Source organism: Corapipo altera, unplaced genomic scaffold (assembly GCF_003945725.1).
Source record: "Corapipo altera isolate COAL_440 unplaced genomic scaffold, ASM394572v1 61305, whole genome shotgun sequence".
In the NCBI taxonomy this organism is placed as follows: domain Eukaryota; kingdom Metazoa; phylum Chordata; class Aves; order Passeriformes; family Pipridae; genus Corapipo; species Corapipo altera.
Window position 1 is genome coordinate 553,149 of NW_020884909.1, and position 16,169 is coordinate 569,317.

General features: G+C 45.1%; 1 protein-coding gene across 2 annotated transcripts in view; it reads left to right on the forward strand.

Moving 5' to 3' along the window:
* Nucleotides 1-5,080: 5,080 nt before the first annotated feature.
* CPLX1 (complexin 1) overlaps nucleotides 5,081-16,169 on the forward strand; it is a 109,038-nt gene continuing 97,949 nt past the window's right edge. Inside the window, exons 1-2 of one of the 2 annotated variants that reach the window (XM_027653114.1) lie at nucleotides 5,081-5,098; nucleotides 6,909-7,010. In XM_027653114.1, the coding sequence (XP_027508915.1) occupies nucleotides 6,980-7,010 (31 nt within the window). In that variant the 5' untranslated portion in view covers nucleotides 5,081-5,098; nucleotides 6,909-6,979. Of the gene's footprint in view, nucleotides 5,099-5,872; nucleotides 6,071-6,908; nucleotides 7,011-16,169 lie in introns of those variants that run through there. The other variant, XM_027653113.1, reaches the window with a different exon arrangement.

Sequence of the window (16,169 nt, forward strand, 5' to 3'; positions counted from 1 at the left end):
GGGATAGAATCTCCAGCATTGCTACCTGCATATAACTCTGTTCCCACAACTCTGTGGAGCTGTTGGTTGACTGACACTTAATGACCAGGGGCAGAAATATCATGCCAATAAAAGCAGGGAATGACTTGGTTGGATAATTTTATTTATTTATGTGACATTACAAATTACTTTCTACAGTTCCATTGAGGTAAAAAAAAACCCACAACCTCACTCTAAGCTGACATAAAGGTCTATTTTTTGTGGATTACATAGGTTTGTTATTTTCAGGTATTGCTATTTCCCTCATATGATTCAGCAAATACACTCTACCTAGAAAATTATTTAATCACATGCTTAGGTTTCTTACCAAAGTGAGGCAGTGGAGAGCATGTTCAAGACTGAAATAGGATGGTATGAGGATTCCTGAGCTGTTATTTTGCATCCTACTATTATAGTCTCTTCAGAGACATCCAAGTGTAAAGAACATAATATTGTCACAGCTTAACTTGCCAGCATCGCACATCACACCTAAGAGTAATTGCTCTACAAGTGTCTGAAGCATGTAAAGATATGCACACATTCACCTTATGCTTAATGAAAAGATTAAAATATTAAACAATTAAGTTTGCCATTATGGCTGGGAAATTTACCTACTGAGGTAAGTAGCTCCTTTCTAAGCTGAATTCAGAAACTGGAACTACTCTTTTTACACAGCCACAGCATCTGACACCAAGCTACAATCTCAGCCGAGTCTGTTGTTTCCCTCTGTTCATTTTCTTTTCCAAGAAGCAGAGTAATAAATGAAGGTGAGGCACAGAACTATCTGGGAAAATAGAAATTCTCTTCTGAAGTATGTTTGATATTTTGAATCTTGCTTGCACTCTAAATTGCAACAAAGGGGAAGAGACTGATCTCTTTCCCCCACCTCCATGACATGAAAAATTCCAGAAAAAAGAGGTACTCTACTATAGTTATGTGTTTACTTCTCATACAGACATGTACTCCTAGAAGCAAAGAGTCAAGGCAAAATGATTTGGTCGTTGACAAAGTGCAGCACTTTTGCTATATCGAAGCAGAATGTCTCAACAGCATCAAATACAAGACAGTAAAAAAATTTTAGCTTATTTGCCTTTAAACTTCTGTATAAACTGACACATCTCCATAGAACGCTCTGGTTTGGATGATTCTTATTCTCTGATGGAAAAATTCCTGCCAAAATACTTGAAATAATAATCTCATGACATAAACTTAATACGTTTTGAATAGAGACATCATTATTTAATCATTGCAGTGATAAAGATGAGTTCTCAGCTTTATGGACAACTTCTGTCTGCCAAAGAAGCCTTATAATGTAGAGCAGTAAGTCTTGGAGATAAGAGCTATAGGATATTCCACAGGAATCAGAGACCTACTGAGATTGGACTCTTAACCTGACTGGTAAGGCAAGAGCTTGTTCAGAGAACAGCAAACAGAGAAGGGAACAGAGCTAGAGGAACAAGGGAGTAGCAAAGGGAGAGTACAAACAAGAAACCACCAGGAGCTAGAAGGTGTAAATGGCAACTTACCAAGGGCTTGTTCATAAACTAGGCTGGTGCACCCGTGTTCATAAAAAAAAAAGTTAAAATGTAATTTGCATTCTTTTGTTTGCATGTCATGGAGACAGAGCAACCAATAGGTGTTTGGTTCAGCTTTTGTAAGGGCAGGTAGCTACAACTTGGTCTTGTGGCACCAAATGCCCACCTGGAAAGGTCATCTTCAAGAAATCTCAAGGGACCTTTTCTTCAGAGCTAGCAAAAACAGTTGAAAAGTCCTTTCACAGTTTTGGCTGAAGGGAAACACCCACTTCTTAAAAAGAATATTATACTGGGGTTTTTTCTATTTTGTTGGGAAATAAAGGGCTTATTTAAAGCCTGCTATAACTCGAATGGAACAGCAAGAAACAAAGCAGTATTTTTGAAGAGACAAAAAAATACATGAATTCTGAAATGTTTTGACAGACAGAATTGTCAGCTGAAGGATTGACAGCAAGAAGAAGCACACAGTAGATTTGTGTTCAGTGAACTAAACCACTGAATGAGTTGCAAGTGCCATACACAAACTACCCTTAGCAAGTACCTGGTTCCTCTGTCTCGGTAACTGTATCGATAAAAAGCTAATCATCTTGCTGCTGTACAGGTCTTGCCTGCAGAGCACTGAACAGTGCTGCAGTTACAACAGTGAGAGCTGATAATAAGACGGGGGGCGGGGGGGGGGGGGGGAAGAAAGGGAATAAGACACAAAGTATGTTTATTTTGGGCAGCAGCTTAAGTATTTTCCATAACCTTCATACTTGGTCTGTGAGCTTTCTTATTAGTATCGTTCTTACGACGGCATTGATTTCAGTTTAGCAGCCAAACACCATATGGAATTGAATAATCAAACATTGCATTTAAAGATGTTGAAATGAAACTTCATGACTCATTTAAATTTTTTTCTCTTCCAGAAACAGAACTTTCCTTCTTTTTGGAGACCCTGATATCCATTTCTCTATAGAAAGTGTCACCAAGACCAATAACTCGCTTATTCCACCTTCTTACAAAGACATTTCTAAGCACAGATTCCCAGCTGTTGGCCAAAGGAGGCTGAGTTCCATGGACAAAGCTCCATGGAGGAGACATTTGCACCGAGTTTTCTGTACTCTTCATCTGCACCAAGCAAGGTCACAGAGTGGATTCCTACTCTTCTGGTTCTGTAAAGGAAGAACAAGACTGTTCCCACAAGCAGGATCAGGCATATCTGACAGTACAAACCAGAATAAGAAGTGGCTTTGGTATTTTGGGCAGTTTGGAAGGTGTCATAGAGTGCCTGTGTGTGCAGCAGTTCTCCTCTGTCCATGGTGCTGGGACAGGTGCTATGTACAGATACAAAACTCTAACCCTCACCCAGGTGAGAAAACATTGCTATTTCTGAGATTTGTTGCCTCCTAGTAAATGTTATTAGATTGCATTAATGCCAGATTTATAGTCATAAACTATTATGGGCCCAGTATATTGTTATACAGCATCAGAAAGAAGATGCATATGGCATTGCTTATATCACTACCATGGCTGGACAAGCTGTTATTTCTATGGTAGCAGAGACCACGTATTCCAGATAAATAACATAACAGATCCTCATGAGTTCGTCTGTCCAGCTGCATTTCTGAGCAAGCTGAGGAAAGGTTGTATCTGCCTTCTCCAGAAGCTTTTCTGAGACACAGACCTATGGACATCACCTCTTTTTGGTGGTGCTCTTTTTTGTCTCTCTGCCTGAACCCCATATGGCGAGGAGTGTACTAGTGGGGACTCTCCTGACTGAAAAGTCAGGGTATCACCTTGGTAGGAGGCACCCAAATCAGGCTCACAAGTGATTAGGTTTTCATCTGGAAGGTACATCCTGTGGCAGTTATTTGGAAGCTGATGCTTAGGGTAGGAAAAAGATGCTGAAGTTGAGACTAGAAGTATCTCAATGGAGTTTGTGGTTTGATGATCCTGTGGCTTGTTCCCCTGAAGAGGAGAGAGCTGTGAACTACTTGATGTTAAGAGTTAGGTTTCACTGTCTCATGTGTCATGATTTTCTGTGGCAGCTGTATAATCTGGAAAAAGTGGGAGCAGTTTGGGGACAGAACAATGGGTACTTGAACTTTGGAGGGTCAGCTGGCTGTGGAGAGAGACCAGCAGCTCTAAAAAGGTCAAAAAGAAGCTCACGGACCTTGCAGGGACTTAATGTGCTCATTCTTTTCCTGGATTCTGAAAGCCCCTGTGGATGACATCATTATTTTCTGCACACAAAGGAGGACATTTGCTGTTGCAAAGCTTGTAAGGAGCCTGTGAACAGAAAGCACGAGATTTCTCAGCAACCTCATTTGGCTGTGCTGACCCTTGGCTGCTACAGGAGTTACTTGATGCAGCATGATCCAAAACATGAAGAAGAAAGGTGATTTTAGGCAACTGGGTGTTCTAACTGTTAGTCCACACTTCCCTAATCCTTGTATTTGAGGGCATTTGAATTGTTCTTTCCTGAACTCCAGGATATAAGAGCAACGTGTGCATGTGGAGGTTTAATAGTGTGGGGTGGGGACACTGCCCTTCTCTTTAATAGCAATCGTATGATGAAGGAGGAATGTGAGGTGTTTTGTGACAGAACCAAACTATAAGACCTCCTTAAAGTTATATGGGCACTTCGTGAGGCAACACAGATTTGCAAATACTGTGTTAATTGCACAGGAACCTAGGCACACAGCTCCAGCAGTCTCCTAGATTAATTTCCTGAGCACAGTAATTTTTGCTGAGACACTCCTATGGTATGTATGGAAAAGAGAGCATCAAAAATATGGCATTATGTCCTTTGAATTGCAAACTCTTGGGGGGAGTTAAGGCTTAAAAGAAGAGGGTTCTCCACTCCCTCTTAGTATTAATTTTTTCTTTCTGAAATTTGTTAGTAAGAGTGTACCACATGCCTATCCAGCTGAGTTTCCTAGACTGACAACAGTGTCTATTGTAAAAGTGGTTTTCTGGGAGCTCGTAGAATTGAATAGCAGAACAGTTCAGTGGAAGGGACCTAAAATGATAATCTAGTCCAACTGCCTGACCACTTGAGGATGATTGAAAATTAAAGCATTTTGTAAGGGGCATTGTCCAAATGCCTCTTAAACACTGAAAGGCATGGGGCACTGAGGCAGACCCGAGTGGGTAGGCACTGTATCCTGCATCTGCAGCTGGCACTCAAGAGCTTTACAGATTGCGGAGCCACGGTGGCCGGCATCGCTGCCCCGGGAAAGATTTCTGTCATGCCTGCTGGATCTACACGCCTTTCCCAGTGGTGCCAGGTGCAGCTTCGGCGTCCTCCCTGACCTTCAGAGGAGGTCGCCCACGGGCCGTGCCAGCTCCTCCCCAGAATGCAGGCGCCGCTGCTCCCCCATCCCCGGGCTCACATTACTGCCAGCACCATTCCGCCCTAGCCCCTTCCCTCCTTTCAGACCCATATAGGTTACTTTGGGGGTTGTTGTCCCACCTCTCCTGCTGGCGACAGGAGGGTGGATCAGCAGCAGAACTCGTCCCCTCCCCACCCTGCTCCAAGCCGGCGGTAGGCATCCCTAAAGGTGGGTGCCGGTGCCGTGAGAGGGCATTGCTCTACTCTGTCAAGTAGCCCTCGCAGCTCCTTCCTCCTCACCTTCAGATGCTGTCCCGAATCCGGGCTGGACAACGGATCGCTGCACTCGCGTCCTTCAACCGGCAATCGCAGGGAGGCGACTTTCCTCTTTCCCCCTCCCGCCCCACTTCACGTCCCCTCCCTCCCCCCAACCTGGTTAGCGAAAGCAGAGACGTGCAGCCGGCGATTCTTCTCCGGCCACAGTATATCCGAGTCGAAGCAGGAGGGAGAAGAAGGGTCTGCTCCTTCCCTATCTTCTTCCTTGCCTCTCCAACTCCTTTCAGGACCTAGGGAATGAGAGGGGATCCCCGTGAAGGACTCAGAACAGAGGACGCAGAACGCTTTCCCACACCCTCCCCCTTTTGCAGGAAGCCGTGTTTGCAGAGATTTCCCCTGGCACACACACTGACTCCCGAGGAGATGCAAGGAAGGGATTGCAAAATGCAACAACGAGCTGACACCTCCCCTCCTTCCCCCACGGCAAAGCGCAAGGACACCTGGCTGGCTGCAGACAGTCGGAGATGGGGTGGGGGACATGCAAACACACGCACCCCTCCGAGGGGCTAGGGGAGCTCTGGGGGCCTCCTCCGCGGCGAGCACCGAGGGGCCAGGGAGGTGCAGGGAAGGGGCGGGGGAGCCGGAGACAGGGGGAGGGAGACAGTCCAGCTCCCGCAACGAGGGGAGGAGGAAGGAGGGACCGTGTCGGTGGGATGGTCCGGAAATGCTGTGATAAAAAGAGGGGCGCGGGGGAAAAGTAGGGAGAAGGTCTGGAGTCATTCCCTCTCCTTCACACTGCACCCGCAACTTCCCCGGCAGCCCTCAGGCTCACGGGCGCCGTCCGGAGCCTCCCGGGGAGCAGAGGAGCCGCAGCCACTCGCCGCCGGCCCGGCCCGTCTCAGCACCGCGCCCGCCGCCGAGCGAGGTACCGGCGCGGGGCCGCGCCGGGAGGGGCAGAGAGGAGAGGCGGGGTGCGGGCACACGGGGACGGGGACAGCCCTGGTGCCCCCGGGTGCTGGCACGGCTGTGACCCGGTGCAGGAGCCGGGCGGGGGTGGCCGCGGCCGGGGCCAGCAGCTGGAGGCAGCATCGTGCGCGGCGGGGCTGCTGAGCTGCACCTGCGGCCGGCCGGTCTCAGCCTCGAGCCCTCCGGGCTCATCCTGCGGAGGTTGCAGCCCTCGCTGGCATTGCTCTGGGGGGCTTTCCGAGGGGTTCGGGCGGGGGGCCCTGCCCCGCATTTGAGCTTTCCATCCCGCCACCCGGGCTGCGTCCGCACCCAGATCGCCCCGGCATCCTCCGCTTGTCCTCCCGGGCACTCGCAGGGCACTTCACCTTCAAATGCCCCCTCGGCGGTGCCCGGCGGAGCTGACACTCCGGAGCAAGCCCTCCGAAAGCCGAGAGGGCGAGAGGCAGGCGGGGAAACAGGAAAGTTCAAAGGTTTAACCCCTTCCTGCCCGTCTGCAGGAGACAAGCCTGGAGGGGCACCGCACTGCTCCTCCACGCTTGTTCCCGGCCACTTGCCCTGTCTGGAGGAACCACTGCATTCCCCTGCCTCCTCCCACCCGGTGACCGCTCACCAGCATGCAGCTCTGCTCCTCAGGTACCTTGTCGTGCAAAACAGGGCCTGAAGGGATGGAGAATTGAAAAGTTGTCTGCTCTCAGACGAGGGGGGGAAGGCTGTGGAGAGAGAGCTGAGAAAGACTGGGTATCAGCCTTTTCTTTTCCTAGAGACACTAGTCCTCTTTTGACTGTACCTTTTTGCAGGCTGCCCTCCAAGGATTCCTGGTCTCTGTGCATGTGAGGTGTGAAGGTGGGAGCACCCCAAAGCCCTCATCATGGATTTTGTTATGAAACAAGCTCTAGGAGGTAAGTGTGGTTGGCACATGAAGAGCCTTGAATCCCTCCCACTCCTCCCCTTTGCATCTGGCAAGAGAGGGGATGGTCTACAGTGGTGGGGTCTGCAGCTGGAAGAGCTCTTCGAGGACTTGGAAGAGCATGCTTGTCACTGATTCATGATCCCAGAGCAAAGTATTTGAAGAGTGTGAGCAGGAGAGGGCAGCAACAAGCAGAGACCAAAGCCCCATGTCAGAGAAGAGGCCTCCCACACAAGGTGTGCAGGCCCTGGGTCGTGCCTTATCTGGCACCCTACCAACTGACTGCATATCCTGCTGTACAGTGTGCAGGTCTTGATTTGCTTCATGCCATACCACTGAGGCTGGCATTAAAAAGGCTGCAGACTGGTTTCAGCAGTTAACCCAAAGAAAGAGTGGCATTTTGTCTGTGTGTGTGTAAGCCTTCTTTTCATCTTTGCCCCAAACACTGGCCAAATCTTGAACGAAAAATGCCCAGAGCAGAAATTTTTGCACCTGGTATTTTGAGAGTTACTTTTAATGAGAATGTTGGCACAATAAGGTGGGAAATAGTAGTAAAGTGCCCCCACGCACCCTACCTGGGTTTGAGGCCAAACTTCTATGTGTTTCAGTATATTAGCTTCCATGTATGATTGATTGTTTTAACCTAATAGTGGAAAACAGAAAAGGTCTGTGTGGGAAATTGAAAATACAACATAAGCATTAAGGTTTTGTCATTCGACCAGTTTTGCTGCCTTTCTAGGCTACTTGACCTGAACATTGGGTCTAAGCAATGTTGTCACTGGGACAATCCTGGCTGCTACTGGGAACTGGAATAGTTGGCCTCAGAGGAAGTCATTCTCTCTTGTACTGTTTTTCATGTGTGTATTTTCTATTGTTTTTCCTTTGGAGAAACTGTAGAGTTGTGGGACTGTGTGAATGTTTAATGTGTGGTGATATTGATGTCATATACAACTTCAGCATGTACTGCAGGACTCTCTGGCATGGAAAAAGTGTTTTCATCTTTGCAAGTGGTGGGTGTTTTTCACCAGGGGATCAAAACTCTCACAGTTGAGAACAGAGCAAGCAACCCAAGTTTTAGCTGATGTGTTTTGAATAGGAAGATAAAATTGGAGAAAAAGGGACTAATTTGGTTGCATGAAATAGAAATATATGAAGATCTCTATGTGAGAAGGTAACGGTTTGTGTGGTAGCAGTGTTATGTTTCATTAATCTACAGTGCGTGTTTTGAAGGAGAAATAGTTCTGAGACATGCAGGTTTTGCACTACTCACTATAGTATTAATAAGGTTGCTTGCACAGAAATGAACAAGTGTACCTGCAAACTGGAGATACAGCCACTGCAGCTGAAGATCCATGAATCCACTAAAGGGAAATAACTGCTTAGAGACTGCAGTTAAAGGCAGGGGGAGGAGGGCTGCAGCAAAGGAGTATCAGCTGAGATGCGTGTCTTCTTTTGCAGCTTAGTGACTTAACCTTGTGTTGGAAGCAGTGTGTGCCTGTGCTTAACAGCATTCACTCTGGGCAGACATTCCTTCTAATATAGTATTGCATGCCACAGTCAGGATTGATATTGTATGATAATAGGACTTGCTGAGAAGGCAAATTCGAAAAGCATCTTTTTGTGAAGTCTGAGCTCCTGATGCCTTTCAAGATGCTGCCCAGGGCACCAGCTCTTCTGCCAGATGACTTAATGTGTCTGGAACTTGCCCACTTACTCAATAAAGGAGAAGTCTCTGCAGAGTGGTAAAATCCAGGAAATGCTAATTCATTAAGCAGAGTCCTAGTTTTAAATTAGAAATAGTTTCAGTGAAGAAAAACAGGATCTCCCAGTGCAAATGCAATATGTAAAGTAAAGGTCATTTTGGACACTCGTTTCTCACAAGAGTTAAGGCCCAAGCTGATGCAAACCATGTAAGCTGGCCACAGTGGTATAGCAAGCCAAGGACTAAAAGTTATAGTTTGTTTCCTTAATTATGGGGCCAGAACTCTTTTTGTATGCCAGTTCTGACATCCAAAGGCAGATGCTCAAACTGAGCAAAGCACCAAACCTCTAGTGATTGACAAACATGCTTTGCCTAGGATACGTGGTGTGATCTGCTAGTGACCTTTTTATTATCCTCACTTTCAGGGAGACCTTTGGGTGGATTTCATGGCTCTTTGATTTTAGCTTGATGCGGCTTTTCCCAGAACATCTCTGAATTCATTTGGCTGTCTGATAAGATTTTTTGAATAGTTTTTATTCCATTTTCAAAATCTCTTCTGGCGCTCCTGGAAGAAAGAAAAAAAAGTACTGCAATTTTCTCAGTTAGGTCCCCCTTAATTTACAGAGAATCAGACTTGCTATAGATGCTGCTTGCAGACCACCTACAGCTACGATAGTTTAACCCTTCAACTATCTCAGCTGGTGACAACTCACAGAGGCTGAGGGCCAGCTGGGTGTCCTCAACTGAGTATAATGGGTGTGTAATTTTCTCTTCCCAGTGTCCAGCACCAAAGTGGGGCTTAGACCAGAGCTTATGATAGCTAAGAGCCTGGATTTGAGAACAGTTTGCAGTTTGCAGTGCTTTTGACCTTTCTCTGCTGAATAGGACTATGTAGCATGTGAGGACTTTGGGACCAGGTTGTGTCCTACTGGAGTGATCAGAGGAGGTACTGAAAGAGAAGCATCATGGTTCTCCTGCCTCCTCACTCACCTTATTGAGGAAGAGGAGGTCTCACTCTCTGCTAATTAGCAGTAACCGTAGCCTTAGGAGGACACTTTCTGTGCGAGTTTTCCCATCGCCTTTGAAGCAAACTTTGAAGATGTTACCCTTGTCTCTAATGGCATAGGATGATAGGATTTGCTTTTCCTTGGAGTTTTGCCAGTCAGAGGGGAAGAAGCGAGCAAGGTGTTTTGAAGGGTAGGTGAGCTAAGTTAACAAGCAAGAAAAGGCAGTTATGCGAGGTAGAGTTGCTTTGTTTTGAAGTCTGTGTGGTTAGGAGATCTAAGTTTTGTGCAATCAGTTTGACGTGTTATTGTATTGCTGAAGTAGAATGTGTCCTTTCCCTGACTTGTTGTTAAAGGGTGTCTGCAAAAGCCTGCTATTTCTGTGCAATGGAAGGTCATCCTCTGCTGTACTGCCAGCACCGGGATTTTGCTGTTGGTGTTGGCAGAATTTTATGCCTGGAGTTTGACCAGCTTGAAATGTGTCTTTCCAAATCCCTGGCCCCTTAATGGAAAAATCCTTGACCCTTTCATTAGCAGTGGAGACTGTGGTCCAGGAGAATATTAGCTTATTTGGCCAATTTGCTATTGTGACCTTTCTTTTTTTTTTTTTTTTTGGTACTTCTCAGACCTTTCAACACTCTGTATGACAGTCACTCCATTTGTTGTCTGACAGTGACAGAACCCATAGAGAGGTCATGATGCTGATTAGCTGTGTAAGACAAGAAGAAAATAGAAAGAAGAAACCTAAAGGCTTAAAGCCACTGCTTCTTCCACAGAAGTAACAGCAAGGGGATATTTTGTACCTCTGACCCTGCTGCATCAGCAGACATTGACATAGGTGTGTAGCCAGGCTGATTGGTCACTTTGCTGCTCCTGTTCACAGGAACTGTGTGACAGTTCACCAAATGAAGACAATCAGAGTGATTTCACGACTGTATTTTGTGCTAGAAATGCTCTTTACCAAGCCAGATCAGAGCTCTAGACTACTGTCATCATGACCAATGTGTTTGACTTCCCAGGAAGAAGCTGGAAGTGAAGGACCTGAAATGGGCCCCGGGGGATTTTAGCTATAATCTTTTCAGTGGGCATTGTTTATTTATTCTTAAGTTTGTCTGTGAAACCAAAGGGTGAAGGAACATCTGACTCCCATGTTGTACTGCAACATATCACTTCCTCTTCAAACAGATAGGGAAAGCGGATTGAAATAGGGGACAGTGAACTTCATGAAGCTCTGCTGGGTGTCATTCTATTACTGGCTGACTTGAGGGCCAAGGATTTGAGGCATTTTCAGATGAAAAGAAAAGAGGAAAGCCTATGGAAAGGAGGAGGACTTGTGAGAATTTGAATCATGCTGTGTTTGAAGAGAGAGAGATTTCTTGCTGTAGGAACCGGCATTTTGCAGACTAGAATGCTGTGAAGATGAACAGAACACACAGTAGCTCCAATTCTGTATTATATGTTGTGCAGATCCCTTTTAATGTGCTACTTTTATTGCCTTGAATAGGAGAAATGGCAAGAACTAGATGGGATAAGTTTGGGATGCCTGTCTTAAATATTGACTTTTCCTAATGTCAGATTGTGCATAAATCACGTAACTCCTTTCACATATAATGATTCGTATGAGTAGTACTGTCTATATTTCTTCTTCCTGCTTCCAGCACCCCTTGTATTCATAGTGCAGTGCAAGCCCCACCAGAAGGAAGGGAACATCTGCATTTCTGGACAGATAATCACTGTGATAGATATTACGGGAATGATTTTCTGCTTTGTTGGCAGCAGTTTAGAGTGAGGACTGCTACTTCACATTCGTTGCTTTAGCTGTCAAGAATTGGTGGACACTGGTTTTATTTCATAAAGACTCTTAAAATACTGTAGGAAGAAGTCAAATGCAGCCAGATTGCCATCTGGAATATGTCAGCAGGGAGACACTGGCTGCTTCATGTCCTTTACCAGCAACTTTGATCCAGCTATGTATAGAACAAAACATAGTCCAGTGGGAGTCCCCTTGCTTAAAGGTAGACAGAGATTTAAACACTCTTGGAGGTAATGGGATTTAAGTCACTGTCCATAAATGCAGAAAAAGCAGCCCCTGTGCTAAGTGTACATTACTGAAGATGTATGTGTGAATACCAGATAAGCCTGAATCAAAACCATACATCTTAGCAGTGACCTTCTGTATATTCTGCTGATGCATTTGCCTCATTTTAGTAGCTTGTGGTGTGGGGATTAAGTCCTTACTTTATCCTGGAGAAGTCAGCTAGATTGAGTGCAGTTAGAGGCAATACAGACCTGTCCAGGGGGGAACAGACTGTGAAATAAACACGGTGGTTTCTGTTTTCTCCTTCTCCAATGCTCTCTTTCGTTTCTCACATTTCTGGTTCTCTGCAGAGCCTCCATCCTGCTCTGGCACCTCATACATCAGTGAGGCTGTGCTCCACTGTTTGTGTTAATATATGAAGTTCTGTAGCAGGACAGAAACTGTAAAGCAGAACTCCAAGTCATGGTGCCAACAAATAGTGCTGATACTTACCTCTGGGATCTATTTTGTCTGATCCTTGAAACCTTTAGCACGTGAGGTCTTTCATTTTGCTGTCAGGGGCATCCAAATCATGAAGAATGAAGAATATGACAAGAGACAGGAGGTGTCAAGGCCACTGTAGCATGTGATAGATGTTGGGGGGGCACCTACCTTTGTTCTCTTCTAACTTCTGCCTGTACTGTCTGCAGTTCCCACAAATTAACAACGTTTTTAAGGTAGTTGAATGCGACCAGAGGAGGGCAACAAAGCTGGGGAGATGACTGGAAGGAATGTCCTCTGAGGAGTGGTTAAGGACCTGGTTTTTTTGTGGTTTTCTTTTTTCTTTGGAGAAAAGGAGACAGAGGGGTCACCTCATTGTTCTCTACAGATTCTTGAGGAGGGGAAGTGGTAAAGGAGGTTCTGATCTCTTCTTTCTGGGATCCAGTGACAGGATGCGTGAACCTGGGATAGGTGACCTATCTGATGGATACATTTTTCACAAGAAATTATGTTATAGGCTTTTTTTTTTAATGTATACTGCTGGCAAAGAGATTTTCTTCAAGAAATTTGATTGAGTGTAATCATGATGTCTGTTGCCAAGACAAAGATAGAAAGGAAAATGACGTGTAGGTGTCTCAGTGCTTCCACAAAAACAAAACAGACATGCTGTTCAAGGCTGATGAATCTATACCAGCCTTGAATCTTCTTTTTTAATTTATTTGATGCCAGATCCTACAATGGCACCTGTAGGGCTTAATTTGTTCTTCAGGAATTCCCATTAACATGAACGAGCAAGATATCTTCCAAGGAGGTAAATTGCTGCTATTCAGATGATACCAATGAAACAACTGCTGTAATGGTCAGATGACTTATTCCATCCACGATCCAAAACAGGAGGTGAAAAACTGGCCAGGTCCCTTTTTCCTGTGCCTTTTTTGAGAAACCTTCCTTCTCTATTTGCCTGCCTCTGTTGGGTCTGTTGCTCTTAGAATCATACAAATGTTCTCAGCTGTGTCTGCTGGGATCTTTCTTAGGTTTGTCTTACTTGCAAGCAGGCGCTGAGAGCAGAGTTGCTTATTTAGTATCCTTAGAGGAAATGTGTAACCTTCAGCTGATTGTAGAGGTGTCCCACAAAGAGCTTAACTGAGATTTCTCCTGCTGAGCCTCTGCTTGCTGAAAGCCTGCTTGGACTAGAGTGACATGGATGAGCAGGAAGTTTCCTGTCTCAGAGAGGGAGAAATAAAGAAATTCCACCTATATTAAGTAGTTTGTCTAGGATTCATTCATGGTAGAGAAAAAGATACTTCTCCTTGGCTTTCTATCCACGTCGAAGGAAGTTCTGCTTACTTTTGATTTTAATATCTGTTGCTCTACACCTTAATCTTTCTAACTTCCTTTTTTTACTTTTCATCATTGAAGCAGAGAAAAGTGGTATTTTCTTGCCAGGTGCATGGTTTTGGCACAAATAGAGTTTGTCAGTGCTGAAATTTTGGCTTGTGTTTCATAGGAAACGCTCTCTGCTGCAGTGGATTTGGAGCCAGAGAGGAGTCTAGTGAATGATGCATTACAATTAATTCAGACCTTCCCGGTGAAATGGGATGGTGAAAATATAAGCTACTGGTTTGCCTTTGTGTTGGTTCCTAAAGAGACAGAAGTTCAGAATGTAGTTCAACTGTTAGTTGTGGAGATCTATTTGCTTGCTCATATGCTGGCAAAAGGACAGACATTAGGACAGATTGATCTATATGAATGGTGATGTACCAGGAGAGCCTTGTTCCCTGACTAGAAATGAAAGGTTTGGATTCATAAAGCTGTAAAATCAAATCCATCAAGGCTATCTGGATTTAGAAATCTTGCTGAGTTTAGTCAAGAGTGTATGCCCTGTATTTGTTAGCACTGCAGTAAAGTACAGGGCTCCAAAAGTAACTTCTGCAAAGGCTCTCCATTAAGGGAAGACAGACATCCTGCCTTCACAGAAGACAGGAATGTCTCTTTCATTCTGGGGCACACCCCAAGGCCACCAGCACAAAAATCCATACTAGCAGCAAGATGGTTGCATGGGAAATTGCATGTGGCAGATGCATGGAGATAAGAACTTCTCCAGCAGTTTTTGAAGTCCACTGAATTGTTGAGGAGGCCTGGAATACAAACGGCAATAAGCAGGAAAGTCTGGCAGAAAGAAAAGGATGGATCTCTAATGTGTTGTCACTGGCTTGCTCATGTCAGAGGGTTAATGCAAATGCTTGCTCTTCTGTTTGATGGTCAAGGTACACTCTGTGAACATTATGTGATAGTGTTCAGAGAAGAAAGAGAGAGAATAGAGGCTAGTGCTGAGACCCAGAGACAAATACAGGGTCTTATGTTATCTGTGGTGAGAATTCATAGTTTTTCAGGCCCTGGGAGAGGGGATACGGCTCATAAAGTGGTAACTGGGACATTAATCCCTCAAAGGTGCAGTTTCTACTCTCACTTACAACAGCTGCAGCATGCTAAGGGCTCTTCCAAGTTTACTGATTCTCCTCTTTCAGTAGTGGGGCAGAAAGCACTCTACCTTAGCCTTGGATGTGCCTCTTTATAAGGTTGCACCTCTGCACAGCTTCTGTATACTCATTCCATGTGCTGAAATCAAGTGCTTGGTCAAGGCAACACAGAACCTTAAACATTTGCTAACTTATTGCTTCGAGTACTCTGCTGGTTGCCATCATAGTTCCTCACCTACAGTTTGATTCTGAGAGCTTGGATAAAGTCAGTTATATTTCCTTCAGGTTAGTTTTTTTGTGCTGGAGTACATGTCTCTCGATGTAGAACATTGCCAAGGAGGCTGAAAGTTTCCACAGCTTACTGAGCAGATGATCATGTAGTTTGCCAAAGGGTAACAGCTGCAATTATGGACATGGCAAAGGTAAGTAGTGATCTATCACTGGTACAAGTCACAGCGCATATTAGAAACAAAATACTCCAAACAATTCGTGTCTCTCTCCTAGGTGTAAATCAATGATCACCCTGTGTAGTTCGAGGATTGATTTTTTTTCTCTCCTGTATTTTTAAATGAGCTGCTTGCAAGTGGGGTGGATGCTGTCATGCAGAAGTGCATTAACACAAACAACAAATTTAATCTGCTGACTTTGTGCATCTTTTTTGCAATTTGAATTTGTTATTACCTCTAAGAATGAAGCTGCTTAGTAGCTACCTATGTTTTTGCAGCATGATTTGAGTCTTGTGGCTTATTTGCAGTAATACTGACCTTGAAAGAATGTCAAACATACAACATCATCAACAGAAATTTGGGATTCAAATGGCTGTGAATTACCTTCTGAGGAAAACAAGTGAAGAAAAAAAACAAACCTAAACCCAACTCGGGAATGGGGAATTATTTTGATGACGCCAGTCTCCAGAGAGAATTGGAGAAATGAAGGGGAAGGCAGACAACAATTAAAGGAAAAAGGAAGGGAAAGAAATGTGTGTCAATGCCTAGGAAAATAGCTGAGCTGCCATATCTCTATGTCCCTGCATCTATCTCTTCTTTTTTTTTGCTGGTGAGCTCAGGCAAAGTTGACCAACAGAAAAGAAGTCTGAACCTTCTATTAAAGGTAACTGAGTGTATTATGGTTGTCTCAACTACTGGCCTTGTCTGTGGGAGAACCTTGGGTATGCTTGGGAAAGTCACTTGATCTCTAGGTTAGATGGTGCCTCTCCCAGTCCCCTTGCCTGGAAAGCAGTATGGGATCCCTTATCCCAAGAACAGGACAGAGTCAACTAGACTCATGGGCCACTGAACACTGCCCTTCCCTTCATGGGAAGTAAATAACATTCTTTTTTCCTCCTGACATGTCTTCTGCTTTTTGGTGCTGAGCAGAGCTGAACTTCAAGTCCAGAGCTGGACTTGAAGGTCTGCTCTTGACTGGGTATTGGCAGTGGAACCTTCTT